The sequence below is a fragment of the Salmo salar genome, chromosome ssa03 (assembly GCF_905237065.1).
Source record: "Salmo salar chromosome ssa03, Ssal_v3.1, whole genome shotgun sequence".
In the NCBI taxonomy this organism is placed as follows: Eukaryota; Metazoa; Chordata; class Actinopteri; order Salmoniformes; family Salmonidae; genus Salmo; species Salmo salar.
The window spans coordinates 49,142,434-49,156,267 of record NC_059444.1 but is presented as its reverse complement, the minus strand read 5'-3'; the positions used below and the strand labels follow the sequence as shown (position 1 = coordinate 49,156,267).

Below are 13,834 nucleotides of genomic sequence, written 5' to 3'. Positions count from 1 at the left end.
ACTTTTTATAACTAATTTCCTACAATTCTACAAAATTTTCCATGACTTATGCCATGTCAATATGATATCTGAATGCATCAATACAATCAATGGGGCCCCCCTGCAGGTCAGGGCCCCTGGGCACGTGCCCTGCATGCCTGGTCAGCATTCAACAAGTTTAGATAGCTGGCTAGACAAACTTAACAATCAAAAAATTGTTAGCTGACATGGCTAATTGAGTGAATGTCAGTGACTGACATATTTATTTAACCTTTATTGAACTAGGCAAGTCAGTTAAGAACAAATTATTATTTACAATGACGGCCTACCAAAAGACAAAAGGCTTCCTGCAGGACGGGGGCTGGGATTAAAAATTAAAAAGAAATATATAAATATAGGACAAAACACACATGACAACAAGAAAGACAACACAACACTACATAAAGAGAGACCGAGGACAACACATGACAACACAGCATGGTAGCAACACAACATGACAACAACATGGTATCTACACAACATTGTAGCAACACAAAACAAGGTACAAACATTATGGCACAGATAACAGCACAAAGGGCAAGAAGGTAGAGACAACAATACATCATGCGAAGCAGCCACAACTGTCAGTAAGCGTGTCCATGATTGAGTCTTTGAATGAAGAGATGGAGATAAAACTGTCCAGTTTCAGTGTTTGTTGCAGCTCGTTCCAGTCGCTCGCTGCAGCGAACTGAAAAGACGAGCGACCCATGGATGTGTGTGCTTTGGGGACCTTTAACAGAATGTGACTGGCAGAACTGGTGCTGTATGTGGAGGATGAGGTCTGCAGTAGATATCTCAGATAGTGGGGAGTGAGAACTAAGAGGGTTTTATAAATAAGCGTCAACCAGTGGGTCTTGTGATGGGTATACAGAGATGACCAGTTTACAGAGTATAGAGTGCAGTGATGTGTCCTATAAGGAGCATTGGTGGAAAATCTGATGGCCGAATGGTAAAGAACATCTAGCCGCTCGAGAGCACCCTTACCTGCCAATCTGTAAATTATGTCTCTGTAATCTAGCATGGGTAGGATGGTCATCTGAATCAGGGTTAGTTTGGCAGGTGGGGTGAAAGAGGAGCGATTACGATAGAGGAAACCAAGTCTAGATTTAACATTAGCCTGCAGCTTTGATAAGTGCTGAGAAAAGGACAGCGTACCGTCTAGCCATACTACTTGGGTGAGGTGACTACCTCAAGCTCTAAACCCTCAGAGGTAGTAATCACACCTGTGGGGAGAGGGGCATTGTTCTTACCAAACCACATGACCTTTGTTTTTGAGGTATTCAGAACAAGGTTAAGGGTAGAAAAAGCTTGTTGGACACTAAGAAAGCTTTGTTGTAGAGCATTTAACACAAAATCCGGGAATGGACAAGCTAAGATTGTATAAGTATAAGATTGTATAATCTGCAAATAAATGGATGAGAGAGCTTCCTACTGCCTGAGCTATGTTGTTGATGTAAATTGAGAAGAGCGTGGGGTCTAGGATCAAGCCTTGGGGTACTCCCTTGGTTACAGGCAGTGGCTGAGACAGCAGATTTTCTGACTTTATACACTGCACTCTTTGAGAGAGGTAGTTAGCAAACCAGGCCAAAAACAGTCAGAGACACCAACACTCCTTAGCCGGCCCACAAGAATGGAATGGCCTACCGTATCAAAAGCTTTGGCCAAGTCAATAAAAATAGCAGCACAATATTGCTTAGAATCAAGGGCAATGGTAACATCATTGAGAACCTTTAAGGTTGCAGTGGTGCATTCATAACCTGAGTGGAAACCAGATTGCATACCAGAGATAATACTACAGACATCAAGACAGCCAATCAGTTGATTATTGACAAGTTTTCCAACACTTTTGATAAACAGGGCAAAATAAAAATAAGCCTATAACAGTTAGGATCAGCTTGATCTCCCCCATTAAATAAAGGATGAACCATGGCTGCCTTCCAAGCAATGGGAACCTCCCCAGAAAGGAGAAACAGGTTAAAGAGGTTGGAGATAGGCTTGCCGATGATAGGGGCAGCAACCTTAAAGAAGGGTCTAAACCATCTGACCCAGATGTTTTTTTGGGGTCAAGTTTCAGGAGCTCCTTTAGCACCTTGGACTCAGTGACTGCCTTTAGGGAGATACTTTGTAGCGGGGCAGGGGGAAAAGAGGGAGATGCATCGGGGATAGTCGTATTAGAAGCGGTGGTGAGGAAATGTTGGATACGCAGGGAGGCATTGCTAAGTCAAATAGGAATCCTGACTTAATGAAGTGGTGATTAAAGAGCTCAGATGGGCCAGGGTGTACATGCACATTTCCAGATATCATCAACAGTAATACAATCAAGGCACAGCAGAGGACAGGGAGAGCTCTGTAGTGCTGATTTATGATATCTGAATGTGCATTTGATGGCAACAAGATCATATTGTACAGAAATGTCATCAGGTAACATGAATACAAAGCCGGCGAGAGGTGGTTAGAATAGGATGGGAGCCCAAATGTCAGTGTAACCAATAGAGAGTCCCGAGTGTGGGAACAAACATTGTCTGTCCCACGGCTGGGTAAAGACAGTTTGTCGTCAAAAAAGCATGCAGGAGTCATGAGGCAAAATAGCAAAATTCACAAGAAAAAAATGTCATATATAACGACAAGAGAAAAACTGCTGATGCACAACCAAATTTTGAAATGTTTTGTTTTGTGGTCTAGTTGGTCAAGATGGTCTGACCAGCATATGGTCTAGCAGTTTATGCTGGTTTACCAGAATGGTCTAGCTGGTGACCAGCCTTCACTGTGTTTTGGACACTGGTGACCAGCCTTCACTGTGTTTTGGACACTGGTATGGTGGTTACCAAGCTGGTTCATGCTGTTCTATGCTGGTCCAACATGGTTTAGCTGGTAAAACTGGTCTGACCATGCCCATCATTATCATGTTTCCCAGCATGCTCTATTGCAGTTGAGTTTTTAAATTATTTGTTTCAATATCTTATTAATTTGTTTTTGTTTTTGCATTGATTGATTAATTAATCTTATTTTACTCAAAAATAAATAACATACGTTTTTCGAAACTAATCCAATCTGTTAGTAGGACTTCTTGCACCCGTTACTGAAATAGTTGTTCCAGTTTAGAGGGTTTGGGTAGTCTCATTTATTATTATTTTTAATCATGGCAGTCCTTTTGAATGTAGATTGTGGGTGAAGAAAAGTTCCAAATTGTTGGTTATCCCCACCCTGGCTGTATTCCAATATGAATTAAACATCACTTTGCAAGCCAGCACGATGTGACTTGATGCTGGTTTTCATAGTGACCAGCTTAGGCTAGTCACCAGTATTGGATTCTAGCTTGAAATACTAGAAGTTAATGATTACATGTATATGGTGGGGTCAATGGAGGGTGGATAAAAACTAGCGGTCTGGAAAGTTACTGAGTGAGGGAAAAGGCAATCACTTGGTTGTGGTCACTGATAAGGCTGGATAGCTGTGGATTAGTGAGGAATGTAGCCAAGGTCAGGTCAGGTCAGATGAAGTGAGAAGGAACAGTTTTATTACACACATCACATAACTTCCTGCCTTGCAACAGAGTTGTATTGGCTGTCTAGATGTGCAAGGAGGAGAATGCGCCTAATAGTAGGGTATAAATACTTGTGCTGGTGGAAACCTGTTGCTGTCTTTTCAGCTGTTTGACCCATTGGGTGAATAAATTTGGTTTGAGCTTTGACTAGTCTGTTAGATTCTGCAGATGACAGTTGGTGTTGTTGGCAGGATTCACCACGATTTACAGTAGAACCGGAGAGTCCGAATCAAGGTAAGCACAGTTCCTACACCTGTTACCGATCATTCTGACATCTTGTGGAGATGAAAGTCGTAGGCTGAACAATAATATGACACAGACCTTGAAAGCCTGAGCTCATTCAGTAGTCTCATTATATAACGACTGGTTGTAGATTCATGGTATGTGGTAAGTCCAGGAAGGTAAGCCTGAGCAGGGTAGTCCCTGCGGAGGGTAAGTCCTAGGGGGTAAATCCCGAGTGGGTTGGTTCCTGCGAGCACCATAAAGTATAGGGTATGTCCCGGAAGGTAAGCACTGAGCAGGGTAGTCCCTGCGGAGGGTAAATTCTAGGGGGTAAATCCTGGGTGGGGTTGATTTCCTTCTAGACACATAAGGGGGGTGAAAGCCCAGCCGAGGTGGCTGTGAGGCTGTAGGGTGTGTGTGTGTATGAATGTTTGACATGATTCGTTTGTAGTAACTGTAGCAATAAAGAGAGAGGTTGGTCCATGCCATATTGGGGCAGAGAACCATGACAGATTAGGTGGAAATAGGAGAACAACCGTGAGTAATTTTGGTAATGAGGAGTGTTGGGAACAGTGGTATTTTATGTTGAGAAATTGGACTAAAACCCAATCACATGCTAAGTTGTTACTTCTTAACAGATTGGGGGGTGACATCGAGTCAATAATTGTCACGGATCCCCTGGTAATGCTGCTCATTCCGTTCACCAGCTCCGGAGGTCTACGTCACCGGCCTTCTAGACGTCACTAAACTGGATTCATTACCACCAACCGCAGACTGTCTTGTCTGATTACGCACACCTGGATCCCATTCCCCCTGATTAGTATGTGTATATATGTGCCCTCTGTTCCCCATCGTCCTTGTCCATTGGTCTTGTGAGTACCTGTGCTCTGTTGTATCGGCTTTCATGCTACGTGTTTGTGCACTAGAGGTTTTAGGTTAGAGGTTTACACCTCACTCTTTTATTTGGGTTACATCCCTGTGTTATATATATATACAGTACGTGTTTGTTTTGGGCTTCGTCCCCATCATTTTCATGACATACTTTATTTTGGGTGGAGAAATAAAAAAAACTATTACGTATTCCTGCGCCTGTCTCCTATCATTATACAGCGTGACAAAAATAACATATGGCTTCTAGAGTCCAGGAGACTCCCGGAGTGGGAGGGGTAGAAGGGGACAATGTTACCAAAGCATTAGATACACTAAAAAAGGCATATGACCAGCACAAATAACCAAATAAATGGTGGGAAAATATTCCAAATTGGACAAAATTGGCACACATTATCTCGTAGATGGGAAGTTTAAAACCAGTCAAGAGTGTGTGGATGCAATCGTAGTGTGGAATACTGGAATGGTCCAGACCACAAGATGCAGGCATCCTAACCATGGCATTTTATCAGCAGTGGGTGAATATGGAAAAAGAGAAAAATAGAGACCTGCGATGTAAAATGCAGTAGACAAGAACGAGGCAATTAATTAAAAACTGGGGATATCCGAAGGGCGTGCACATAGATTAGATGAACAGAAGCAGGAATTGGCTATTGCGCTAGAAAATAGTCAAAACCTAAATCAGGAATTAGAGGGAGCCCTTGAGGATAGACAAAAACACATAAAACAACTCATGGTTGCACTTGAACAGTATCAAAATACATGTGGAGGAGTACAGTGCCTTTGGAAAGTATACAGACTTTTTCCACATTTTGTTAGGTTGCAGTCTTATTCTAAAATTGATTAAATAGTTTTTTCCCTCAATCTATTTATTTATTTTCATATTTTTTACCCCTTTTTCTCCCCAATTTTGTGGTATCCAATTGGTAGCAACAGTCTTGTCTCATCGCTGCAACTCCCGTACGGACTCGGGAGAGGTGAAGGTCGAGAGCCGTGTGTCCTCCGAAACACAACCGAACCAAGTCGCACTGCTTCTTGACACAATGCCCACTTAACCCAGAAGCCAGCTGAACCAATGTGTTGGAGGAAACACTGTACACCTGGCGACCGTGTCAGCGTGCACTGTGCCTGGCCTGCCACAGAAGTCGCTAGTGCGCAATGGGACAAGGACATCCCTGCCGGCCAAACCCTCCCCAGCTGATATTAAATGTGCATAAGTATTCAGACCATTTAATCAGCAATTTTGTTGAATCACCTTTGCCAACGATTACAGCCTCAAGTCTTATTGGGTATGACGCTACAAGCTTGGCACACCTGTATTTGGGGAGTTTCTCCCATTCTTCACTGCAGATCCTCTCAAGCTCTGTCAGGTTGGATGGGGAGAGTTGCTGCACAGCTATGTTCAGGTCTCTCCAGAGATGTTTGATCGGGTTTAAGTTTGGGCTCTGGCTGGGACACTCAAGGACATTTAGAGACTTGTCCCAAAGCCAATCCTGCGTTGTCTTGGCTGTGTGCTTAGGGTCGTTGTCCTGTTGGAAGGTGAACCTTCACCCCAGTCTCAGATCCTAAGAGGTCTACAGCAGGTTTTCATCAAGGATCTCTCTGTACTTTGCTCCATTTGTCTTTGCCTCGATCCTGGTAGTCTCACAGTCCCTGCCGCTGAAAAACATCCCCACAGCATGAGTCTGCCACCACCACGCTTCACCGTAGGGATGGTGCCATGTTTCTTCCAGATGTGAAGTTCAATCTTGGTTTCATCAGACCAGAAAATCTTGTTTCTCATGGTCTGAGAGTCTTTAGGTGCCTTTTGGCAAACTCCAAGTGGGCTGTCATGCGCCTTTTACTGAGGAGTGGCTTCTGCCTGTCCACTCTACCATAAAGTCCTGATTGATGGAGTGCTGCTGAGATGATTTTCCTTCTGGAAGGTTCTCCCATCTCCACAGAGGAACTCTGGAGCTCTGTCAGAGTGACCATCGGGTTCTAGGTCACCTCCCTGGCCAAGGCCCTTTTCCCCCAATTGCTCAGTGTGGCCGGGTGGCCAGCTCTAGGAAGAGTCTTGGTGGATCCAAACTTCTTCCATTTAAGAATGATGGAGGCCACCGTTTTCTTGGGGACCTTCAATACTGCGGACATTTTTTGGTACCCTTCCCCAGATCTGTGCCTCGACACAATCCGCTCTATGGATAATTCCTTCGACCTCATGGCCTGGTATTTACTCTGATATGCACTGTCAACAGTGGGACCTTACATAGACAAGTGTGTGCCTTTCCAAATCATGTCTAATCAATTGAATTTACCACAGGTGGACTCCAATGAAGTTGTAGAAACATCTCAAGGATGATCAATGGAAACAGGAAGCACCTCAGCTCAATTTCGAGTCTCATAGTAAAGGGTCTGAATACTTACAGTACCGGTCAAATGTTTTAGAACACCTACTCATTCAAGGGTTTTTCTTAATTTTTTTACTAATTTCTACATTGTAGAATAATAGTGAAGACATCAAAACTATGAAATAACACATATGGAATCATGTAGTAACAAAAAAAGAGTTAAACAAATCAAAATATATTTTATATTTGAGATTCCTCCAATAGCCACCCTTTGCCTTGACAGCTTTGCACACTCTTGGTAATCTCTCAACCAGCTTCATGAGGTATTCACCTGGAATGCATTTCAATTAACAGGTGTACCTTCTTAAAAGTTCATTTGTGTAATTTCTTTCCTTATAAATGCGTTCGAGCCAAACAGTTGTGTTGTGACAAGATAGTGGGGGTATACAGAAGATAGCCCTATTTAGTAAAAGACCAAGTCCATAGTATGGTAAGAACAGCTCAAATAAGCAAAAAGAAATCACAGTCCATCATTAATTCGAGACATGAAGGTCAGTCAAAATGGAACATTTCAAGAACTTTCTTCAAGTGCAGTTGCAAAAACAATCAAGCGCTTTGATGGAACTGGCTCTCATGAGGACCGCCACAGGAATGGAAGACCCAGAGTTACCTCTGCTGCAGAGGATAAGGGATAGCCCCCTTTTTTTCAATTTTCGCCTAAAATGTCATACCCAAATCTGACTGCCTATAGCTCAGGCCCTGAAGCAAGGATATGCATATTCTTGGTACCATTTGAAAGGAAACACTTTGAAGTTTGTGGAAATGTGAATTGAATGTATGAGAATACAACACAATAGATCTGGTAGAAGAAAATACAAAGAAAAAAACAACCATCTTTGAAATGCAAATGAAAGGTCCCAAATCTAGCCATCACTCTGGTTGTAATTCCGATGGTGTCCGCAAGATGGCAGCAGTGTATGTGTAAGGTTTCAGGCGGATAACTTGAAGTATGAGCAAACTACATGACATTTAGTGTGAAGTCACCCAGGTATATTTGGGCAAATCGTGAAGGAGACATTTATATTCACATTACATTTTTCTGCAACAATATCGTCAAATCTGTATACTTGGACTTTGATTTAGCTTTTCCAGTATTATTAGCCATATTATAAGTTCAACATTTGCAAAACACCCAGTTTTCATAACTTCATAACTCTCCATATTTTTATAATTTTTGTCCAAAAGGAAAATGCTTGCTGTTGCACAAGGTTAGCAGCAACATTTTGCGATTGGTGCTTATTTGACAAAGTTACAGTCAATCAAGTGAAGACCGCCCACGTCATCGGCGCGACATGAAGGCATCGCTCTCTGACCAAATTTGGTGTCCTATAGGATATACTACACTCCTAATGATATAGTGAAGTCTGGTTACATTCTAGGATTTCTGAGGAATAAATACGAACGTGATTTGACTGGTTGAAACAACATTTAGGGTTAGATTTTCACAGATTCCTTTCTTTGCAAATACAACGAGTGGAAATACAAAATTGATTGTGCATGCTATATGGACCTTTTTAGGATATGAAAAAGGATTTTATCTAACAAAACGACACTTCATGTTATCTCGGGGACCCTTTGGATAATAAATCAGAGCAAGATTTCAGAATGTAAGTACACATTTCACCTTCAGAGATGAATTTCTCAAACCTATCGCGGTGAAAAAATAGTTTTGTTGTTAGGAGCTCTCCTCAAACAATAGCATGGCATTTTTTCGCAGTAATAGCTACTGTAAATTGGACAATGCAGTTATATTAACAATAATTTAAGCTTGCAGCCGATATAAGACACTATATGTACTGACATTTGTTGTTTCTCTACAATCTGCGATCGTGACACACAGCGCTGCATGATTTACAACTGTCCTGTTGACGGGACGCCTATCCCTAATTAGAGTTATCAGCCTCAGAAATTGCAGCCCAAATAAATGCTTCACAAAGTTCAAGTAACAGACACATCTCAACATCAACTGTTCAGAGGAGACTGTGTGAATCAGGCCTTAATGTTTGAATTGCTACAAAGAAAACATTACTAAAGGAAACCAATAATAAGAAAAGACTTGCTTGGGCCAAGAAACACGAGCAATGGACATTAGACCGGTGGAAATTTGTCCTTTGGTCTGGAGTCCAAATTTGAGATGTTTGGTTCCAACCGCTGTGTCTTTGTGAGACGCGGTGTGGGTGAATGGATGATCTCCACATGTGCATTTCCCACCGTAAAGCATAGAGGAGGAGGTGTTATGGTGTGGGAGTGCTTTTCTGGTGACACTGTCTGTGATTTATTTAGAATTCAAGGCACACTTAACCAGCATGGCTACCACAGCATTCTGCAGCGATACGCCATCCCATCTGGTTAGAGATTAGTAGGACTATAATTTGTTTTCAACAGAACAATGACCCAACACACTTCCAGGCTGTGTAAGGGCTATTTTACTGAGAAGGAGAGTGATGGAGTGCTGCATCAGATGACCTGGACCTCCACAATCCTCCATCCTCAACCAAATTGAGATGGTTTGGGATGAGTCAGACCGCAGAGTGAAGGAAAAGCAGCCAACAAGTGTTCAGCATATATGGGACCTCCTTCAAAACTTTTGGAAAAGCATTCCAGGTGAAGCTGGTTGAGAGAATGCCAAGAGTGTGCAAAGCTGTCATCAAGGCAAATGGTGGCTATTTGAAGAATCTCAAATATAAAACACATTTTGATTTGTTTAACCTCTTACATCTAGACGTTCCGCTAGTGGAACACCTGCTCCAATATCCAATGATAGGCGTGGCGTGAATTACATATTCCTCAAAAATACAAAAACTTCAATTTTTCAAGCATATGACTATTTCACAGCATTTTAAAGACAAGACTATCCTTTATCTAACCACACTGTCCGATTTCAAAAAGGCTTTACAGCGAAAGCAAAAAATTAGATTATGTCAGCAGAGTACCAAGCCAGAAATAATCAGACACCCATTTTTCAAGCTAGCATATAATGTCACAAAAACCCAGAAGACAGCTAAAAGCAGCACTCACCTTTGATGATCTTCATCAGATGACACACCTAGGACATTATGTTATACAATACATGCATGTTTTGTTCAATCAAGTTCATATTTATATCAAAAAACAGCTTTTTACATTAGCATGTGACGTTCAGAACTAGCATACCCCCCGCAAACTTCCGGGGAATTTGCTAACAATTTACTAAATTACTCACGATAAACGTTCACAAAAAGCATAACAATTATTTTAAGAATTATAGATACAGAACTCCTCTATGCACTCGATATGTCCGATTTTAAAATAGCTTTTTGGTGAAAGCACATTTTGCAATATTCTAAGTACATAGCCCAGCCATCACGGGCTAGCTATTTAGACACCCGGCAAGTTTAGCACTCACCAATATCAGATTTACTATTATAAAAGTTTGATTACCTTTTGTTGTCTTCGTCAGAATGCACTCCCAGGACTGCTACTTCAATAACAAATGTTGGTTTGGTCCAAAATAATCCATCGTTATATCCGAATAGCGGCGTTTTGTTCGTGCGTCCCAGACACTATCCGAAATGGTAAATCAGGGTCGCGCGCATGGCGCAATTCGTGACAAAAAAAATCTAAATATTCCATTACCGTACTTCGAAGCATGTCAACCGCTGTTTAAAATCCATTTTTATGCCATTTTTCTCGTAAAAAAGCGATAATATTCCGACCGGGAATGTCCATTTAGCTAAACAGAGGAAAGAAAACAAAGCTTTCGGTCGACGCGGGCACGAGCCTGAGTCTCACAGTACTGTAACCAGCCACTACCCAAACGCGCTACTTTGTTTCAGCCAGAGCCTGCAAAGCCATGATTCAGCGTTTTGACGCCTTCTGAGAGCCTATGGCAGCCGTAGGAAGTGTCACGGGACAGCTAAGATCCTCACTCTTCAATAAACAGAGACAAGAAGAACGACACCTTGTCAGACAGGCCACTTCCTGCATGAAATCTTCTCAGGTTTTTGCCTGCCATATGAGTTCTGTTATACTCACAGACACCATTCAAACAGTTTTAGAAACTTTAGGGTGTTTTCTATCCAAAGCCAATAATTATATGCATATTCTAGTTACTGGGCAGGAGTAGTAACCAGATTAAATCGGGTACGTTTTTTTATCCAGCCGTGAAAATACTGCCCCCTAGCCATAACAGGTTAACACTTTTTTGGTTACTACATGATTCCATATGTGTTATTTCATAGTTTTGATGTCTTCACTATTATTCTACAATGTAGAAAATAGTAAAAATAAAGAAAAACCCTTGAATAAGTAGGTGTTCTAAAAGGTTTGACCGGTAGTGTATGTAAATAAAGTATTTATGATTTTAATTTAAATTATTTTGCAACATTTTCAAAACCTGTTTTTGCTTTGTCATTATTGAGTATTGTGTGTAGATTGCTGTGGATTTAAAAAAAATCCATTTCAGAGTAAGGCTGTAACATAACAAAATGTGGAAAAAGTCAAAGGGTCTGAATACTTTCTGAAGTCACTGTATATGCAATTGCCACTCCTCCACCGTTCGACCCATGCTACAAGGTGAAACAGGTCACATCTAGTGGGCCACCATTATACACCTTCCTTTAAGGTGGAGTGGATGCTGAGGGGTGAAGCCAACGACGGGTACTCTGTTAGTTTTTCACTCTGTTTGTCAGAACACCAGTGTCCAAAACACAGTGAAAGCAGGTCACCAGCAAAAACACAGTGAAGGCTCAGCGAAGGCTGGTCACCAGCAAAACCAGCATCTATACTGGACCAGCCTATGATGGTCTATGCTGTATTTTTTTTTAGCAGGGAACTCACAATACAATGCAGCCAAATTATTGTTGTACTTTTGCAACTTCACTTTTTCAAAGTCCATGAGAAGGAAGTTATTATCTAACCAATACACAGTACTGGGTTAGAAAATAGAATTGTACTAAGATGGGTTTTACATTATTTATGTAGAATTGAGCAGCTGAATCTGCAGTTTAAACAATAACACCGCTGTCACCCTGTCACTGATTTGGTAAATAGCTGAGGGATGGGGCTGGAGAAATGTAACCACTCTCAAATTCATAGACTGACCATCCATGAGACTTCTACATGTTTTGATGTTATACAGTGTTTGTTTACAATTACATAGAAGTAAAAACAAGGTTATATTTTGGGTACTGATGGGGTAAAACAGTTGAAGCTCATGAGGCATTTATAAATTATATTCTTCAAGGATTAAAAGGTATATATCATTAATTTCAAAGTAAAGAAATTGATGTAGCAATAGCAGATTGCCCATTTAACATCTTAACTTACTTATCATCATCCTCGTCCAGAGCAACCCTCTCAAAGTGGAGGTGAAGCCTGTGTCCCTCCCTGGCCTCCAGTAGCCAATGGCAGCTCAGATTATTGCCGTTGCTGTGGTTACTCGCAGATGGAGGAGGCGGCGAGAAGATTCTACCCACGGTAGCATTTCGGATCCACCCTCCACATGACACAGCTGACAGTTGGGAAGAAAAATCAAGAGTTATACACACTGTGTGAGATGTGGGGCCTTCCGTGGACAAACATAATTTCTCATGAGCTTACAGTACCCATGCTGGCCACAACAAAGCTGCATTGTAAGTTTCAGATACACATTTTCTGTGCAGGCCAGACAATTGTTGGATCATATTGACATGGTCAAAGATTCTACTGTCAGAAGATAGCGGACACTGACCCACACACTGAGGTTCAGCAGAGCTCCAATGAGGTTGAGTCATGTTCAAGCAAGTGGCTACCTCGTGGCCCCTGACCTGGAAGCCAGGGTCACAGTGGAAGTGGGCCTGGCCTCCGGGGTGGATGTCCGTTACTGTCACACCCCCTCCCTCAGGAGAAAGAGGGAATGAGCAGGAGAGGAGGAAGGCTGTTGCATGTAGCACAGATTAAGGGAGTGAGAAAGATGGAGGAAAGAGAGAAAGCTACAGATTAATTGCACAAAACAAGGCAGGATGACATGTAAACAAACCATAACACTCAAACCGCTCACTGGGATGGAATACCTTGATAATTCATGCGAAAAATGAGATGTCTTTGTTTCATTTTTTTTATTAAACTAAAATAATAACCTCCTTGTTGTGGACTGCACCCTTATAAGAACATTTTATTGACAAAAAAATATTTTATTGGAAAAAGAAAAGACGCCACTCTGAATTTACCTTGATAGTGTAGGCTGAACATGCCATGATCGGTCTGCCGGAGACTGCGGTAGTAAATCTGCACCTGATTGGTTGAGCTTCGAATCACCTGACCGTCACTCATTAGGGTCTCATTGGCTAAGAGTTCTGGTCCCGTCCCTCCATAGCCAAGGATAGTCAGGGACTCGTCCTTGGACAGTTTCACTTTCTTCACCTGGGGAGAGGGGAGATGGTGGACATCTAGTGACTCATTTAGGAATCATTAAGGAGTAAAAATGCCTAACACTGGTTGCCAACCACCATGTTTACATTATTCAAAACTGGTTCTCCACAATGTCCAATGGATTTCACATGATGTATACTGCAACTGTTTGCTTGCAGAGGACTACTCTGAGCAAACAGGTAGATGGGAAATCCAAGCCCGCCTACTTTTTATTTCTCCTCTACCCCAGTAGAAGACGCTTGGACCTTCTTTTTTGATATTTTCAATGGTAATGGTATTGTTAAAAATGAGAATTAAAAACAGGTTCAGCCCCTTGTTCGACCGTGATCTTGCAGAGTTACTCCACCTCAAGAGTTGCATTTGGAGAAAGGCTCGGCACACG

At 41.9% G+C, this 13,834-nt stretch overlaps 1 protein-coding gene and 1 long non-coding RNA gene across 3 annotated transcripts in view; one reads left to right on the top strand and one right to left on the bottom strand.

Annotated features, from left to right (window-relative positions):
• sez6l2 (seizure related 6 homolog (mouse)-like 2) overlaps positions 1 to 13,834 on the bottom strand; it is a 162,655-nt gene that overhangs the window by 37,225 nt on the left and 111,596 nt on the right. For both annotated transcript variants that reach the window (XM_045714905.1, XM_014192147.2), the window contains exons 6-8: positions 13,251 to 13,443; positions 12,773 to 12,958; positions 12,370 to 12,553 (exon numbers count right to left, since the gene is read on the bottom strand). In XM_045714905.1, the coding sequence (XP_045570861.1) occupies positions 12,370 to 12,553; positions 12,773 to 12,958; positions 13,251 to 13,443 (563 nt within the window). The remainder of the gene's footprint in view (positions 1 to 12,369; positions 12,554 to 12,772; positions 12,959 to 13,250; positions 13,444 to 13,834) is intronic.
• Positions 3,396 to 4,864, top strand: LOC123741660 (uncharacterized). Its single transcript, XR_006769149.1, has 2 exons — positions 3,396 to 3,796; positions 4,423 to 4,864. It is a non-coding gene; the product is annotated as an uncharacterized lncRNA (long non-coding RNA).